At 38.4% G+C, this 15,737-nt stretch overlaps 2 protein-coding genes and 1 non-coding gene across 3 annotated transcripts; all 3 read left to right on the top strand.

The window, feature by feature from the left end:
• Positions 1-2,439: 2,439 nt before the first annotated feature.
• Positions 2,440-7,123, top strand: limd1b (LIM domains containing 1b). The gene is made up of 7 exons (XM_033637919.2): positions 2,440-4,274; positions 4,398-4,499; positions 4,774-4,841; positions 4,963-5,025; positions 6,485-6,615; positions 6,773-6,824; positions 6,920-7,123. Exons 1-7 carry the CDS (start codon positions 4,241-4,243, stop codon positions 7,001-7,003), a joined length of 534 nt encoding a protein of 177 aa, XP_033493810.1. The 5' UTR covers positions 2,440-4,240; the 3' UTR covers positions 7,004-7,123.
• A 1,183-nt stretch (positions 7,124-8,306) lies between these two features.
• Positions 8,307-14,517, top strand: nrm (nurim). Its single transcript, XM_033637372.2, has 4 exons — positions 8,307-8,494; positions 10,982-11,175; positions 11,320-11,496; positions 12,302-14,517. The coding sequence occupies exons 1-4, from the start codon at positions 8,344-8,346 to the stop codon at positions 12,602-12,604; spliced, it is 825 nt and encodes a 274-aa protein (XP_033493263.1). The 5' UTR covers positions 8,307-8,343; the 3' UTR covers positions 12,605-14,517.
• On the top strand, positions 8,792-8,864 carry trnak-cuu (transfer RNA lysine (anticodon CUU)). The gene has a single exon. It is a non-coding gene; the product is annotated as a tRNA-Lys (tRNA).
• Positions 14,518-15,737: the final 1,220 nt, after the last annotated feature.

The following is a 15,737-nucleotide window of genomic DNA, read 5'->3' on the forward strand; positions in this document are numbered from 1 at the left end:
TTTTAAGGCAGTTTTGTGCCTTTTCTGGTCATTTTTATGTCTCCCTTATGTCAGCTTTTGTCTTTTTTAGGCAATTTTGTGTCTTTTTTGGTCATCTTGTGTCTCTTTATGGCCATTTAGTTTTTCTTTGAGCTTGTTGTGTGTGTCTTTGAGGTTGTTTTGTGTCTCTTTGAGGCCAGTTTGTGTCTCTTTTGGTTGTTTTGTGTCTTTTTGACGTCAGTTGGTCATTTTTATCTGCCTGTATCTGCCATATTGTGTCTATTTATAGGCAATTTTGTGTCTCTGAGTTCATTTTGTGTGTCTTTAAAGTAATTTTGTGTTTCATTTGGTTGTTCTGTGTCTCTTTATAGTAACTGTTTGTCTTTTTTTGGCTGATTTGGCCAGTTTTTTGTAGATATTAAGTCTCTCTTTACAGTAGTTTTGTGTCTCTTTCAGGTAATTTTGTGTCTTTTTCACATAAAGTTATGTCTCTCTTGGTCATTTCATGTGTCTTTGAGGTTATTTTGTGTGTCTTTGACATCAATTTGTGTCTTTTTCAAGACAATTTCGTGCCTTTTTTAGTCCTTTTGTGTCTATGGTCATTTAGTTTCTCTTTGAGGTCAGTTTGTGTCTCTTTTGGTAGTTTTGTGTCTGTTTGAGGTCATTTTATCTGACTGTAAGGTTATATTGTTTCTGTTTTTAGGCAATTTTGAGTTCATTTTGTAACTTTTTGAGGTAATTTTGTGTATCTTTGTAGTTCCTTTCCATCTCTTCATGGTCTTTTTGTGTCTTTCTGCTCAATACATGTTCATTTGAGTGACATTTTGCAAGTAAAAGCTACAGGGTCTTTAGGCCCCTAAGCCTGTGTCTGCTAGGACAGTTCAGTAATCCATTACCATCGATATGAACAGCAGGAATCATGAATAAATAATATTTGTGGTGACAGTTTAAATGAGCAATGTGTTTGTATTAAAAACTCAGGTTGTGCCTGGTCAGCTGCATTTTTATCTGCAGTGTAATGATGATGAAAACGTGATTAACTGTGTTTGTAAACTTCCTGTGTGACAGCAGCACATCCAAACTGTGGATAACACTCCCATGTTGCACAGACTCTCCTCCTGCCTCCACATGCCTCATGACGCAGACATTCCTGCACAGAAACATACCTGAGGGCAAACACACACATTTGTGCTACATTTTTGAACACTATAGCTGTTCATCTCTGACATTATTTACCCTGGTTCTAATACAGAATGCCTAAAATTAATCAGCAGTCTTGGTTTTATCCTCCATAGTCTGTTTTCAACTTTATAATTTTCTCATTTGAACCCCAAACTTAAATCACAACATTAAAAAACACAAATTAAGGAGTGGAAATGGTTGGAAGTTCTCCCTTGTCCTTGACTTTCTGTCTTTGTGAGGACACTTTGATCTCCAAAACACACACGTTTACACTCAAACACTAGTAACACTGAGGTTCTTTTTTTGTTGAACCAGTCTGACAGCGTGCAGAGTGGGCGGTGTGGTGAATTTAAACAGCTTCAGTGTGTCTTAACAAGAGACCTCAGTGAAAAATCAGCAGCTGTCACATACTTCCCCTCCCACATTACTCATTGATCGAGGACAGCCAAACATGTGCTGTGGAGAGTTTCATGGCTAAGGTCTCTTTAGGGAAGTTCACTGGGTGTTTGACAGATAAGCACATCCAACTCTGAGCTATTGTGTGCACATTTGGAGACATTATGGGTTGTGCAACATGTCAGATTGTGTGATGAATATTTGTTTTTGTCTTCTTTGGTCTTCTTCTCTTTGTCCTTAAGTATTTGCAGAACAGATATGAATCACAACATGAGACACACAGTAACTGAGAGAAGGAAACATGAAAAAGTGTATGCAAAATGTAAAGAGTCATTCAAACAGGAATACAGACAAAGCACAGACAACCAAACTGTTCAGTTGCAATCAGTTCTGCTCACTTGGCATTTGTTTTCAGCTGTTATTTGGGCGGGTCTGATTCTGGGTCATGAGTTATAAAATGTCTGAACCACATGAGGGCGGTAACACAAGACATATGAGCAGTATCAAGTTATAAGATGAGTTGGTTTTTATGGTTTTTAACGGTTAATGAGGTTCCAGGGCTCCTGTTCAATACTTTGTTTGTGCACAGACAGATTGTTGATCGCAGTAAAGTAAATACGAAGCAACAGATGTTTTCAGGGTGGTGTTCATTATTTAATGCAGACTTCAGTGGACTTTGGAGCCTGTTTGTTTTGTACTGGGTTTTATTGCTTATATAAAACAATACAATAAAATACATCTGTTGATTTTTTTTTCAATCAGATTACACAGTAAACTGTCAGGATACATTGATTATAATATAAAGATAATACATAGGGATATAGAAAGACAAGGAAAATAATTAAATTAAAAGAGAGGCTATGAATATTTGTCTCTTTAAAAGGGCTCGAAGCTTTATTGAAAAGCCCAGACTTACATCCAGTGGCAACTTAAATGTTTCTAGTTTAAGGTGATATGAAATCCCACACCTATTGGGGGTAAGATGCCGAAGGGCCCTGTCATGTTTGTATGTTTATTTACGTTCATTAATTTAGGAATGAATTAGGATTGTTTCTGAAGGCAGAAATGTAATGATACATTAATGATCTCGACCTCTAGGTTGGAAACCACTGCACTAAACTAACTGTGTATAAAGTCATTAAAACAAGCTCGACCAGCTATACCAGTAAAAAGCTGCTCTCATGGTAATGCATCAATAATAATAATGAAATAATGTTACATATAATTATATAACACCTATAGGGATAATAGTATTTTACTTTTGATGCTGAAGCACATTTTGCTAATAACACTTCTGCACTTTTACTTAAGTAAGTCAGATTTTGAATGCAGTTCTTTTTCAGTGTTGTGTTGGCCATTTTCTTTACTTAAATAATCTGGATACTTCCTCTCAGTGGTGGAAATCAACTAAGTACATTTACTGAAGTACTGTACTTAAGAACAATAGTGAGGTATCTGTACGTAACTTGGGTATTTTCTATTTTCTGCTACTCTATACTTCTACTCCACTACATTTCAGAGGGAATACTATACTATTTACTCCACTATGTTTATTTTATACCTTTAGTTACTTTGCAGATTCAAATTAATGATGCAAACTATTATAAACAAATAGATTGGATGATATTACAGTAAGATAAAACTTTATTGATCACTGGGGGAAATTCATAAACTACCCAGCAGAAGACAACGTAATTAAAATTAGCTCCATAATGATCAGAAAGTGATGAACACATTAATTCACAGACAATTATAATCCAGTGATGTCCTCCTGAGACCCGCACGTTTGTTTGGTATGCATTTTTAATTTCTCCTAGCTATTTGGAATCAGTAGAACCTGATAAGTGTAAAAACAACTAAATATTTTTTAACAATAATTAGGTCCCAATATCTTTAAATGAGACAACAAGAAAGTCCCAGTGTCTTCAAGCAAGATGATAACAAAGTCCCAATGTCTTCAAATGAGTATTTCCTAATCAAGAGTGTCTCAGCTTGTTTGTGTTGCTAAAATTGGTCAAATTTATTTGTCATATCAAACTACACACCCTATTAATCATAAATAAATACGTTTCAGCCATAAAATGTGATCAGGCTTTGGACCTTGTTGGCTACAGACAGAGTTGGTAGAGATGGCTGCCATCTTGTTTTTACCTGGATAAGTGTACTGTGGTCTTACTACCACTAGATGGCACAAAAATGTGTCAGGGAACAAGGACAACAGGTCTGAGTTGAGTAGAAGTATAAGGCCAATTAAACCCAAAATGTGATGTCCTTTTTTGAGGACACAGGGTCTCAGGAGGATATGATGTTATTCTTCTGAAATGGGTCATTTTGTATAATGAGTACTGTAGCTTTTGGTACTTGACTGCTGGTTTCACACCCAGCCCAGACAACAACTCCCATTTGAATGAGAAATTGTGAATATTTCAATGCAGATCCAACACCAGATGTATGTAAATACTGAATCTTGTGGTGTTCCAACTTGTGCTAAAAGCTACCCGTCTGTTGCCACCCACTCAGCCACCTTGGAGGAGTCGGGGGGTCTGAACAGTCACTGCCCCCAAAGAGACCAAAAGCACCAAATGCAACACTTGTGAACCCGGAGAGCAGCTCCCCTTACAGCTGTCTGCACCGCACATAAAATTAGACCCCCAGACAGTCGTACTGTAGGCTCCAGCATGAGATGGACCCAAGTTACAGCCCCAGCCTTTACTTTGGTAAGGAAGGAATACACTGATTGAGTGTTACAGCATGTGTGTGTCAGTCTGTACAATATGTTTTTAGTCAATGAAGAGAGGATCAGGTGTCACAGTAGCCACTTCTTTGTGTTGTGTACTCAGGAAGCTGTACGAGCTGCAGCAAAGCGGTGTACGGTGAAGGCAGAGCCTGCCGGGCGATGGGACATTTATTCCACAAGGCTTGTTTCACCTGCAGCATTTGCGGTGAGTCCTTCTGATGTGACAGTGGATGTTTTGGGTCCAGAATTTCCTAAAGCCCCTCAAAACTTGACTTTAAATCTTTTGTATTACTTTGTCACAATAAATATTCAAGAGTAATCAAGCAACAATCCAAATTAGAAATGGATCTTTAGGTATTATTTAAGAGTTTATTGCTCAAAAACTCAGCTAATCTCCTTTTTATGCCTGAGATGACCATTTAAAGTTGACTTTGTTATCAAATATTCATCATATTCCTTGTCCTTTGTTTCATGTTCAGGTGAACAGCTCAGTGGGAAGTCTTTTTACACAGTGTCAGGAAGAATCTACTGTGAGGATGATTTCCTGGTGAGAGTATACAGTTTGAGCATGGCTGCATACAGACTTAAAACAATGCACAAACATATGATTTGTGTCCAGTTTAATTACCAGACATGTAATGAGTGAATTGTCTTGTTATTTAATGTAGTGCTCAGGAGCTCATGCATCCCCAGAAGTGTGTGACAGCTGCGGGTATTTAATTATGGACATGGTGAGTGTGAAGTCATTCACTGTGTGTGCTAAGTATATTGCATGCTCTCACCAGTCGTAGAAGACATAGTCAGATATTTTACTTAATACCACAGTGTAGAACTACTCTGTTACAAGTGAAAGGGCTGCATTCAAAATTTAAGTCAAAGTATGAAAGTTCTTAAAATATACTTAAAGCACCAAAGCACTATAAGTTCTTATGATACAGAAGGGCTCAGCAGAGTAATGTAGCTCATATTAGATTATAATTATTGATGCATTAATATGTTTGTCACTTTAATGTTGCACCAGGTAACAGTGGGACTTATTTTACTATACACACTGCCAGGTAGCAGAATTTCACCAAAGGATCAATAAGTGTTATCTTCATCCAATTTAAAGGTGCAGTGTGTAGGATTTATGGGCATCTACTGCCGGAAATGGTGTATAATATTAATAACGATGTTATCGTTAGTTTATAATTGCCTGAAAATAAGAATCATTGTGTCTTTGTTACCTTCAAATGAGCAGTTCATTTCTACATACAGAGCGGGTCCTCTCCCACTGAGTCCACCATGTTGTTCTACAGTAGCCCAGAAGTGACAAACCAAACACTGGCTGTAGATCGAGGCGTTCGTACTTTCACGTTTTCACGTTCGCCACTGTTCTCCTACACGCTTGACATCTGGGAGAAGTGTCAGTTCTGCAACCTCTCCACTAGATGCCACTAAATCCCACACACTGAACCTTTAATACATCATAATTTATTTATTAATAGCCTGTTTTGCAGCCCGTGTTGTTATATTTATCTGAACCTGCAAAGTAACTAAAGTCATAAAATAAATGCAGTGCAGTAAAAAGAATTTCCCTCTGAATTTCGTGGAGTAGAAATACAAGGTAGGAAATTTAAATACTTTAGTCAATTAGTAGTATCTCAAAATTGTACTAAGGTACAATATTTGAGTAGACGTAGCATACTTAGTTACTTTCCACCACTGGGAAGAAGTATTTGGATCCTTTAATTAAGTAAAATTACAGATACAACATTTTAAAAGTATTATATTCAAAATCTTACTTACTTGTAAGCACTGAATTTATATCATCAAAATTTAGTTCAGTATCAAAAGTTAAAGTGCTCTTTCTGCAGGACAGTTATCGCCGTGAGTGTCTACAGTGGTTAAGCTGGTTTTAATGACTCTATAGTTTAGTGAAGTGCATGGTTTCCAACCTAGAGATCAGGGTCGGTCGCAAGGGTCACAAGGTCACGAGATGAATCATGTATCATATGATATCTACCTTCAGAAATAATCCCAATATTTAAAGTAGAAATATAACATACCATAAAACATAAATACTCAAGCAAAGTAGAGGCACCTCAAAATTACAGGCTTCTTAAGTACAGTACTTGAGTAAATGCATTCAGTTACTTTCCACCACTGGCTCTCACATGGTGTAAAGACAAACTCATTTTGCATCGTCAGGTCTTGCAGGCTCGTGGGAAGTCCTACCACCCGTCCTGCTTTCGCTGTGTGGTCTGCAGACAGAGCCTGGAGGGCCAGCCCTTCTCTGTGGACACAGACAGCAGAGTTTACTGTGTCAGCGACTACTACAAGTGAGTTTCTCACACAGCCAAGCCCTTTAATTCACACTCCAGACAATAGATGAAACCAAACCCTGCCAGACGGGCTACACGTGAGATAAGTCACACCCAGAGTGACTTCACTTTTGAGTTTCTGTGAACTTTTGCTGAGACTTCTTCATGGTTTCAGGGTCAGAGCTCCTCTGTGTGCTGCGTGCAGAGTGCCGATACTGCCAACTGAGGTGAGCTGACGATATTGTTTCAATAGCAGTATCTGATACTTTGGTGTCTGAGAAGTCATCTTAACAGTTTTCCCTGCATTTGTTGGTGGTTTCAGGGGTCTACAGTGTCTATTCGAGTGGTATCATTGGACAGAAATTACCATGTGGAGTGCTACAGAGGGGAGGTTGACCTCATTTGAAGACGTATCTCTGTTTTTTCTGTCTTGTTTTGTAACTGTGAAACATTAAAAAGAAGATTAAGTTTAAGTTGATAAATTTGTAGCATTTTTCCTGTCTGCAATAAAGTCACTCCAAATAGATTGAGGAGTCTTGAGTGATGTCTTGTGCTCTCTGTTTCTTATTAATTTTTGGGGTCTGTATAAAATGAGCAGGCTTGAATGATCCACATGGTCAGCAAAATATTTAGGAAACCCCTGAGGAATCTTGAATATTTGAATACCACATGGACAAGAGACGAAGCTGTGAGCATCCTGACAAACAGTCCTTGTCCTTTACTCTCTGTTTGAGGCTCTGTACTGTGGGAAGCTGCAGGGAACCTTTGGTCTTTTATTCCAAATGCAATCAGAACTTTAGATAAAAGATCTGATCTACAAAAATGACTACACATTTTATTTTATATGTCATGATGTTTAATTCTTTGTTTTAAGCATTAGTTTTATATTTCTACTAGTTTAGGCCTACTTCTAGTAGCTTTTCACATACAAGGAATTTGCTGTGGTAAATAGAGAAAATGAAAGATAAAAGCCACAAGTTAAGTTTCTTGAATGAGCCTCAGATGAGTAGATCAAATCCACCTGAGTGACATCTGAACGCATGTTTCAAAGAAAGAGATACAACTGAAGGAAATCTGACCTTTCTCACAAATTTGCTTACATTTGATTGCTGACCTAGAAATGGTGCCAAATCTTAAATATTTATTTTTTGTTTAACTTCTTTTAACATCTTTTGTTTGTAAATTGTTCTGAATGATCAGAGTTTCTGATTATTTCAAGGTTTCATGAAAATATTAGAGATTTTCAATGTGGTCTCAGACTTTTAGACCCTACTGTTTGCTGTAGGCCTACTGTAATATGTGCAATATATCTGTTATAAAAAAAAACTTAAGAGCTCAGTTTTGTGCAGGTATGTGCAAATTATTTTTCAAGGAATGTGCAAAAGTCACAACAAATGTGTGGAGAATATGAGCAATTATGTATAGAGATTACAGACCATGTTGTGTTGCATTTTTCTTGCTTTTTATGTTTTCGTGAGCCACAACTGTCCTTTCTGGTGCACAGTGAAGTGGTACATATTGAAACATATCCAATTATTTGGGGACAACTGCGCCTTGACATTTAGTAAATTAAATAAAAGCAAAATTAAACCAAATATCTAATTTAAAAAAACTCTCCTTGACAGCACGGATGCTTTTGCACTTTCTCTTCCTGGTGCAGCAGCGACACCGTGTGTTAATATTTAGTACTGCCACAAACTCCCGGAAGAAACTCTTGTTGGTAAATGAAGATAATCGCTGATTGAAATGGCGTCAGTCACGGTACGTGGCTCGGCTCTCTGTACCGTGTCCCTGCTCAACTTTGCGTTTGTGTTCATATCCGGAGCAGATTTTATTCGGTTTATATCATTTCGAGCCATTTACCACAACATCACCGGAGAGACGACACTCTGTCAAGGTAAGTTTCTGTAATACATGACCCTCCTTAGGTTAACTAAGTTAAGTGGAGGAGTTATTTGGGAAACCATAGCTAACATGAGATGGCTGCCAGGGCTTCGTTATGACTTTGTAACAACGGGTGCATCATTTAAGTCTTAAGATATTTAATGACATGAATTAAAATATAGTTTTTAGCGAGTAAAAATTCACACACCTCAACCTTGAGTCAGAGCTAGCACAAATTTCTACTACTGGTAAGAAAGTGTTAGGTCAACCGTACCGTTGATATTGCACCTTTGCGGCAAGAAAAGTCAGCGCCCGGCTAGCTCAGTCGGTAGAGCATGAGACTCTTAATCTCAGGGTCGTGGGTTCGAGCCCCACGTTGGGCGGTCAGCTTTTTTTTTTTTTCTTTTTTTTTTTCTTTTCTTTTTCTTTTGTTTTTGCTGGACGACTCTAGCCTCTTCAGTCTGTCACCTCGGTGGCTTCGTATGTTACGTCAGTGCTGGTGTCCTTGAAATAGCATCACCAAAGACTTTGGTCTTTAAACCATTGTGATTATGAATTAAAAAACTTAATACAAAGGCTACGACACACGAAAGTTCAGCCTTTTCATTAGTATGTTCGAGCCCCATGTTGTGACTTTACAGAGAGAAAATACAAATATTTACTAGATGCCCGGAAAAATATAAAAACTTTTTTTTTCAACAAAATGTTTTCTTCAAATTTGATGTCAAATTCTATGTCAGGAAATAGAAAAAAATATATACTCACAGTTCAGCAAACAAATATACAAAATATAAATCAAGGCAACATGTGCATCCACATAGAGTCTCAAAAAAAGGCAAAATAATAAAATGAAAAACAAATACATCAAAAGAAATCAGTTTTGTCCAAATTCACAATTAAATCAGCACAGCACGTTATCACTTTGGTCATCTAAAATATGTAATTACAGGAGCCCATAGATTCAAAAACCTGTGTATCTTTATTTGGAGGTTTGCTGTTATCTTTTCCATTGAGTACACTGTCATTAACCTGGCTTGCCATAGGGGTGAGATGGTTTGAGCCAAGATAGTCATCTTTTTTTTGCCGCCAATGAAAGATAATGCAGCAAGTAAACCTTTCTCTTATAAACTGCTCCTTCGGGGATTGCATTGCATGCTTGTAAGAAGCTCTTTCCAGTATGGCTTCAATTTCAGATAGTCCCATTAAATGTGTGTGTGACCTCCAACCTGTTTACAATCCCTTCAGCACACATTTGTGTTACTGCTATCATTCATTTTTAATTTCCAGTTGAACTCTGTCAATAGTGACCTATTCCTAACTTTATGTCCCCCTGTACACACATCTTCACTGGTTTCATCATTTCCAATAACATTCATCTCTAGCCCCTACTTTTCTTTTATATCCAAGGTATTCCCTGACTCGTGTAAACATTTCTATATTTGTGACACAATTTTTGTTTAATTTAACTTTGATTTCCTTAAATTCAGCACAGTGAGAGTGAGAAGGAGGACTACATGTTTGCTTGTATCACAGTAAAAGAGCTCCATGGTTCAATGGCTGTCTGGGTTATGTATGTATATACATTTGCTGTGGTTGCGGCTGTTTAATGCTTGAGTGCTCGCAAATAGACAGTACTTGTGTGTTCTCAATGCATTCATGAATAATAGAGTGTTATTAGACCATTACAGTGTGCAAAAAGACAAAAGGCATACTTTTTATTGTATTTTAGTAAAACTAAAACAAGGTAACACTGTGTGTGTGTATGTATGAGTAGTGTAATTATGATGGTCTATATACACAAATGACTTACTTTTAATTATTGTCTGGTCTGGACTGAGCAGCTTGTTCATATATTTTCTCATTTTTTGTAGCTTGAATAAGCTACAGCTTCAGTCCACGTCTTTTTTACTCAGTTTTTATTTAACAGGGTTCCCAGGGTCATGGAAAACCTGGAAAAATCATGGAATGTTGTTGTGTGCAATGACATTGTTACATTGATCTTCAGTGGATAACCTTCCACGTACTGTAACATAACAGGGAATGATATTTTCTGTAGCTGTTGATGTAATGTAGATTTAGGCTAATTTGTGCTGATGTGTGACAGTGTTTTGTTTATTATCACGTACGTTTATTTATTTTCTCCCCATGTTCCATCTCTCCCTCAGCCAGCTGGAGTTATGTTCGAATAGAGCTTGAATCTGATATGTTTAAATAAAAGAAAAATAATGTTGTGACAGTGTGATTTAACACGTGGGGTCATGAATCCCAGAGTTTCCATGCCTGTGCTATATGCCCCACTTCTGAGATGGAGCAGTGCCGTGTTACACATTGTGAATGGTCATAGAAATTTTTATGTGTGTCCTTGAAAAGTCATGGAGAAGTTCTCAATTTTTGTCAGATAAAATAAATAAAATTCATGACAGTAATTCAAACTTCAAGTGCAACAGGTGATCAGAATTTAAAATGAGCTTTCTCCTCACATCATTTGCTCTTGCCTCAGACTCCATCCCGTGGTCTGTGGCTCTGCAGGACAGCTCTGTCCTCAGGTCTCTCACTGTGGATCTGGGGCTGCTGGCTCTCTTCATCACACAGCATAGTCTGCTCGCCTGGTCACCTGTCAAACAGGCCCTCCAATCAGTGCTGGGGTCACTGAACAGGACAGCATACTGCTTCACCACCGCTCTGGCGCTCCAGGTACATCAAAGCAATTCCAATGCAACTGACATTTTACAGCAGTTTGCAAGATTTCATCTTCTAAAAGGAGTTCAAGTTAAGGTCTTCATATACATGTTTACCTGTACTACTCTGCATCATTATCCTCTTTCGCCCCTTTGTTAGATTTTGATGCGTTACTGGCAGCCCGTGACTGGCGCCCCCTGTTTGTGGTCGATACGTCACGCACCCTGGAGTATCTGGTTCCCTCTGCTCTGCTTCAGTCTGCACTTCCTCTGCTGGGCAATCATCTGCAGCATCCTCGTAATCTATGATTACTCTGAATTGATGGGCATCAAGCAGGTAACTTATCAGTATTACATTTCAATTAATCATTTTTGGACATTTTTGCCTTCATTTGACGGTAAACAGTGAAAGGTGACAGGGAATTATGCTGCAGTGAAGGTGTGGTTAAGCTTAGGCACAAAAGTCAATTCGTTTTGGTTAGGCATAGATAATGTTTTGGCGTAAAACATCCACATTTGGAGGCACAAAAGCTGCTGGAAAAGCAGGGACAGGTCGGTGAAAAACGCCCAGGTTTGGTGGCTCAAACTCCCCTGGAAAACATCATGATGTATTGGTAAAAACATCCAGGCTTAGTGCTACAAATCCCACTGGGAAATGCAGCAAAGTATCAGGGAAAAACACCCAAGTCTGGTGGCTGGAAAACTGCTGGGAAACGCCGAGTAGTACCTGTGGACTCATACTACAGGTACTACAGGTATGAGGAAAAAAACATATTTTTGCATTGAGGGTGAACTTTGACCTCTTAAATTGTAATAAGACTTTAGTTACTACCCATCTGTGTTTACAGGGACAAGCTAAACTTCTTACCCCAAAACATTTATACCAGACAAACCTCATCAGGCTCAGATGAAAACATCAAAAGGATCAACATGTCAGTTAATTCAACAGCTAACTTCTCCACATCTTCATCCGGGATTAATATCCTCATTTTGATCTGATGCCAAAACAGAATAACGACATCAGATTGAGTGTGAAATCTGTGGCAGTCAAAATATAAAAATGTTACATAAACAGATTAACTCCTCATGTTGCTGCTGCTGAACCTTACGTGTGTCCCTCACCCTCCCCTCTGCTCTCTCAGGTGTATTACGGGTGTCTCGGTTTAGGGGACCCCCTGTCTCACAAGCCACCACAAGCCCAGCGCCTCCTGGCTCACCTCCGCCACCCGGTGTGCCTGGAGCTGGGCGTCGTGCTGTGGCTCCTGCCGGCCTTGTCCCTGGACAGGCTCCTGCTGTCAGGGACTCTGTCCACCTACCTGGCCCTGGCGCACTCTCTGGACAAACAGGATTTAGCCTACCTCTGCGTCCAGCTTAACAGAAAGCTGCAGCTCTTTGCCGAGCCGCAGCAGGGCAGCATCGACACCAGCGACCACAAGGAGAAGTGAAGTGAAGGTCTTCTTACTGCTGCGATGTGAAGCTGACTGCTGTTTAAAGACGAGCCAGGAGTGTTGTTGTGAAGCTGACTTCTCAGTGAGCCTGGTTATCTGCTGCGTTAAATAATAATGGCCAAACTTGACACTGGACTTTTTTAAAGTTTTCTTTTTGATTGCATACGTGGTTTTAGATAGGGAGAGTTTTATTTAATCACTGTTTTAAAACATAAATCCTTCTACTAATGAGCATCTTGTGTGAACTGTTAAAATAATTTAAAATTCTTTGTTTAAATTCTGATTAAATTTAGGAAGAAAAAATCGTCAGGGTTCCTACTGTTCCTTGAAATCCTTAAAAATGTGTGAATATGAGGGGAAAAAATCAAGATCTTGAAAGTTTTTTAGAATACTCAGAAATAGATGTGGGTTAGTGAAAGTGCTTGCATTTATATATTTGTGCAAGACTATGACTTTTTTAATTTTATTAAAGGTCCAGGGTTTAGGATTTTGGGGCAGCTATTGGCAGAAATGATACATAATATTCATATTTCATTAGTTTATTAACATCCGAAAACAAGAATTGTGTTTTTGTCATCTGAGAATGAGCCATTTCTATCTGCATACGAAGCAAGTCCTCTTCATGGAGTCTGCCATGTTGTTTCTACAGTAGCCCAGAATGGACAAACCAAACGTTAGCTCCAGATAGGGCCATTCATGTTTTCACATTCTCACGTCTGCTACCGTAGCTTCCCTCACAAACTTGACACACGGGAGAATTTTCAGTTTGGCAACCTCACCACTAGACGCCACTAAATCCTACATGCTCGACCTTTAACGTTAGCAAAAGCTACATTCTGCTGCCTGCATGTGTGTCTCCTGCAGATGCTTCATTGTTTCACCTGCGTCGAGAAACTACAATGATCACGTGCATGCATGAGTGATTGAAATGATTGGGTTCTTGAATTTGAGGGAATTGGGAATTGTTTGACCTTGGCAACATGGGGGAAGCAGCTCTTGTCAGCCATGCTAAAGGGAAAAAAGCAAGGAGACAATCAAAAGGCTGCTCAACAGACTGCCAGCGTTGGCACATATTTTACGCCTGCTGTAGCCGAGCCAGATAACGCTACCACTTCATGTCTACTGCATGTGCAGAGACAAAGGTTTTTGATTCCATATTCCATGCTACATTTTTGCTACAATGCCTGCCTTAACACACTGGAGTAAGAGCCTCACTATTGTGCCCTGTGAAGGCGATGTTGGCCTAACGTTACCTAGTTTAAAGTACTTTAAGTAATGGAAATGGGGTAGAATATATGGGAAAGTTATGGAAAAGTTTGAAGAATTCAATAGGTAAAAATGAGCGGGAACCTTAAAGTCATTGAAAAGTCCTTGAATATGATGTTTAAGAAGGTGTGAGAACCCTCATTTGTCCAAATTGTATATTAAATTACAATAAAACCCTACAAATATTGTTTTTTTTACAACACTGAGTTTATTTTCATTTATGATATTGTATATTTTTATAAGCTGTTACAGTCTGTGTGCCAACTGCAGGTATGCTGTATTTCTCTGCACACTAATTTCAACATGTCATCCTGAGATTCCTCACTGGCAAGAAGCACAAAACATGCAGCTTTGTTTTTCACAAATTTGCAGCTATAATGAAAAAAAAAATGTTCCATGGTGTTTCTAAGATGATGAATGTATTTCCTCAGCCGCTTTATATTGTGTTGGGGACACATCAGCAGTAATGTCAGGAACAGAGTTGGGATTTTACCCAAATATGTCCTTATCGACTAAGTACTGTAATCTTGGATTTAACATGTGTATGCTTGTATTAGTTTTCTGCATTGTGGCCTCACTGTAATGACGAACAGTAATATTTTCAGTATTTTCATGTTCATGTTGAATAAATGTAATAAGCTGTATACTGTATGTGTGTGAAATGTTTATTTCTTATCTCTTTTCATGTCTTCTTATCAAGTGTGGGCCAAGTCACACCAGTTTGAGAAGCTGCTTTTGATTTATTTGCACTCGTTTATATTAGAGGTGGTTCTGTTTTTTAACTTAACCTCACTGATAGCTATATAATATATATGATGGACGCAATAATAGCAACACCTGTCAGTATAATGTATTACATTCAAATCAACATCTCTATAAAGCAGTCAACAAAATCTGAGATGACCTCAAAATGCAGTAGTTTGTAACCGAGACATTACTGCATTTCCTGTTGGGATAGTGCCAGGAAAAGCAGTTGTTTTTAACTGAGACATTGCTGAATTTCTAGCTGGGATAGTGCCTCGAAAAGCAGTTGTTAAGTGGTTGTTTTTTCAAGACCTTGCTGCATTTCCAGTGGAGATAGTGCCATGAAAAGTAGTTGTTTTAGTGAGAAATCACTGTATTTCTAGCAGGGATAGCTCCTCAAAATGCAATAGTTTTTTAAGTGAGACATCACTGTATTTCTAGCTGTGATAGTGCCTCGAAAAGCAATTGTTTAGTTGTTTTTCTCAAGACCTTGCTGCATTTCCTGTGCAGGTAGTGCCATGAAAAGCAGTTGTTTATAACCAAGACATCACTGCATTTCTAGCTGGGATAGTGCCTTGAAAAGCAGTTGTTTTTTTCAAGCCCTTGCTGCATTGCCTGTGGAGATAGTGCCTCGAAATTCAGTAGTTTTTAACCAAGACATCGCTGCATTTCCTGCTGGTAAAGTTACATGTAAAGATTTTTTTTCTTTTCTTTTTTTTTTTTTTTTTTTTTTTTTTTTTACAGAGACAATGTTGCATTTCCTGCAAGAATTGTGTCCCCCAAACTGAGTATTTTAAGCTAAAACATTATTTTCCTGTCCATAACACAGTGTTTTTTGGTGCCTAAACCTAACCAGATTCAAACATAACGTTTCAAAGTATCTGCAGATGTAACATATCTGTGGTTTGCAAAAACATACAATGCCAACATTTTTTTCTAGCATTAAATTATCAATCTGTATATCTCGGCTTTTGTGGTCAACCATTTTCAGATGGATTATGGGATTAGATCAGGGTTATATTTTATGTTCACTTGCGCAGTTGAAATAAGGTCCCAGTCTCATTCCTCTGTTGGGTGTAACAAGCATTATAAAGGAAGGAGAGTTTCATGTTGTGTCCTG

Source organism: Epinephelus lanceolatus, chromosome 16 (genome assembly GCF_041903045.1).
Source record: "Epinephelus lanceolatus isolate andai-2023 chromosome 16, ASM4190304v1, whole genome shotgun sequence".
In the NCBI taxonomy this organism is placed as follows: domain Eukaryota; kingdom Metazoa; phylum Chordata; class Actinopteri; order Perciformes; family Serranidae; genus Epinephelus; species Epinephelus lanceolatus.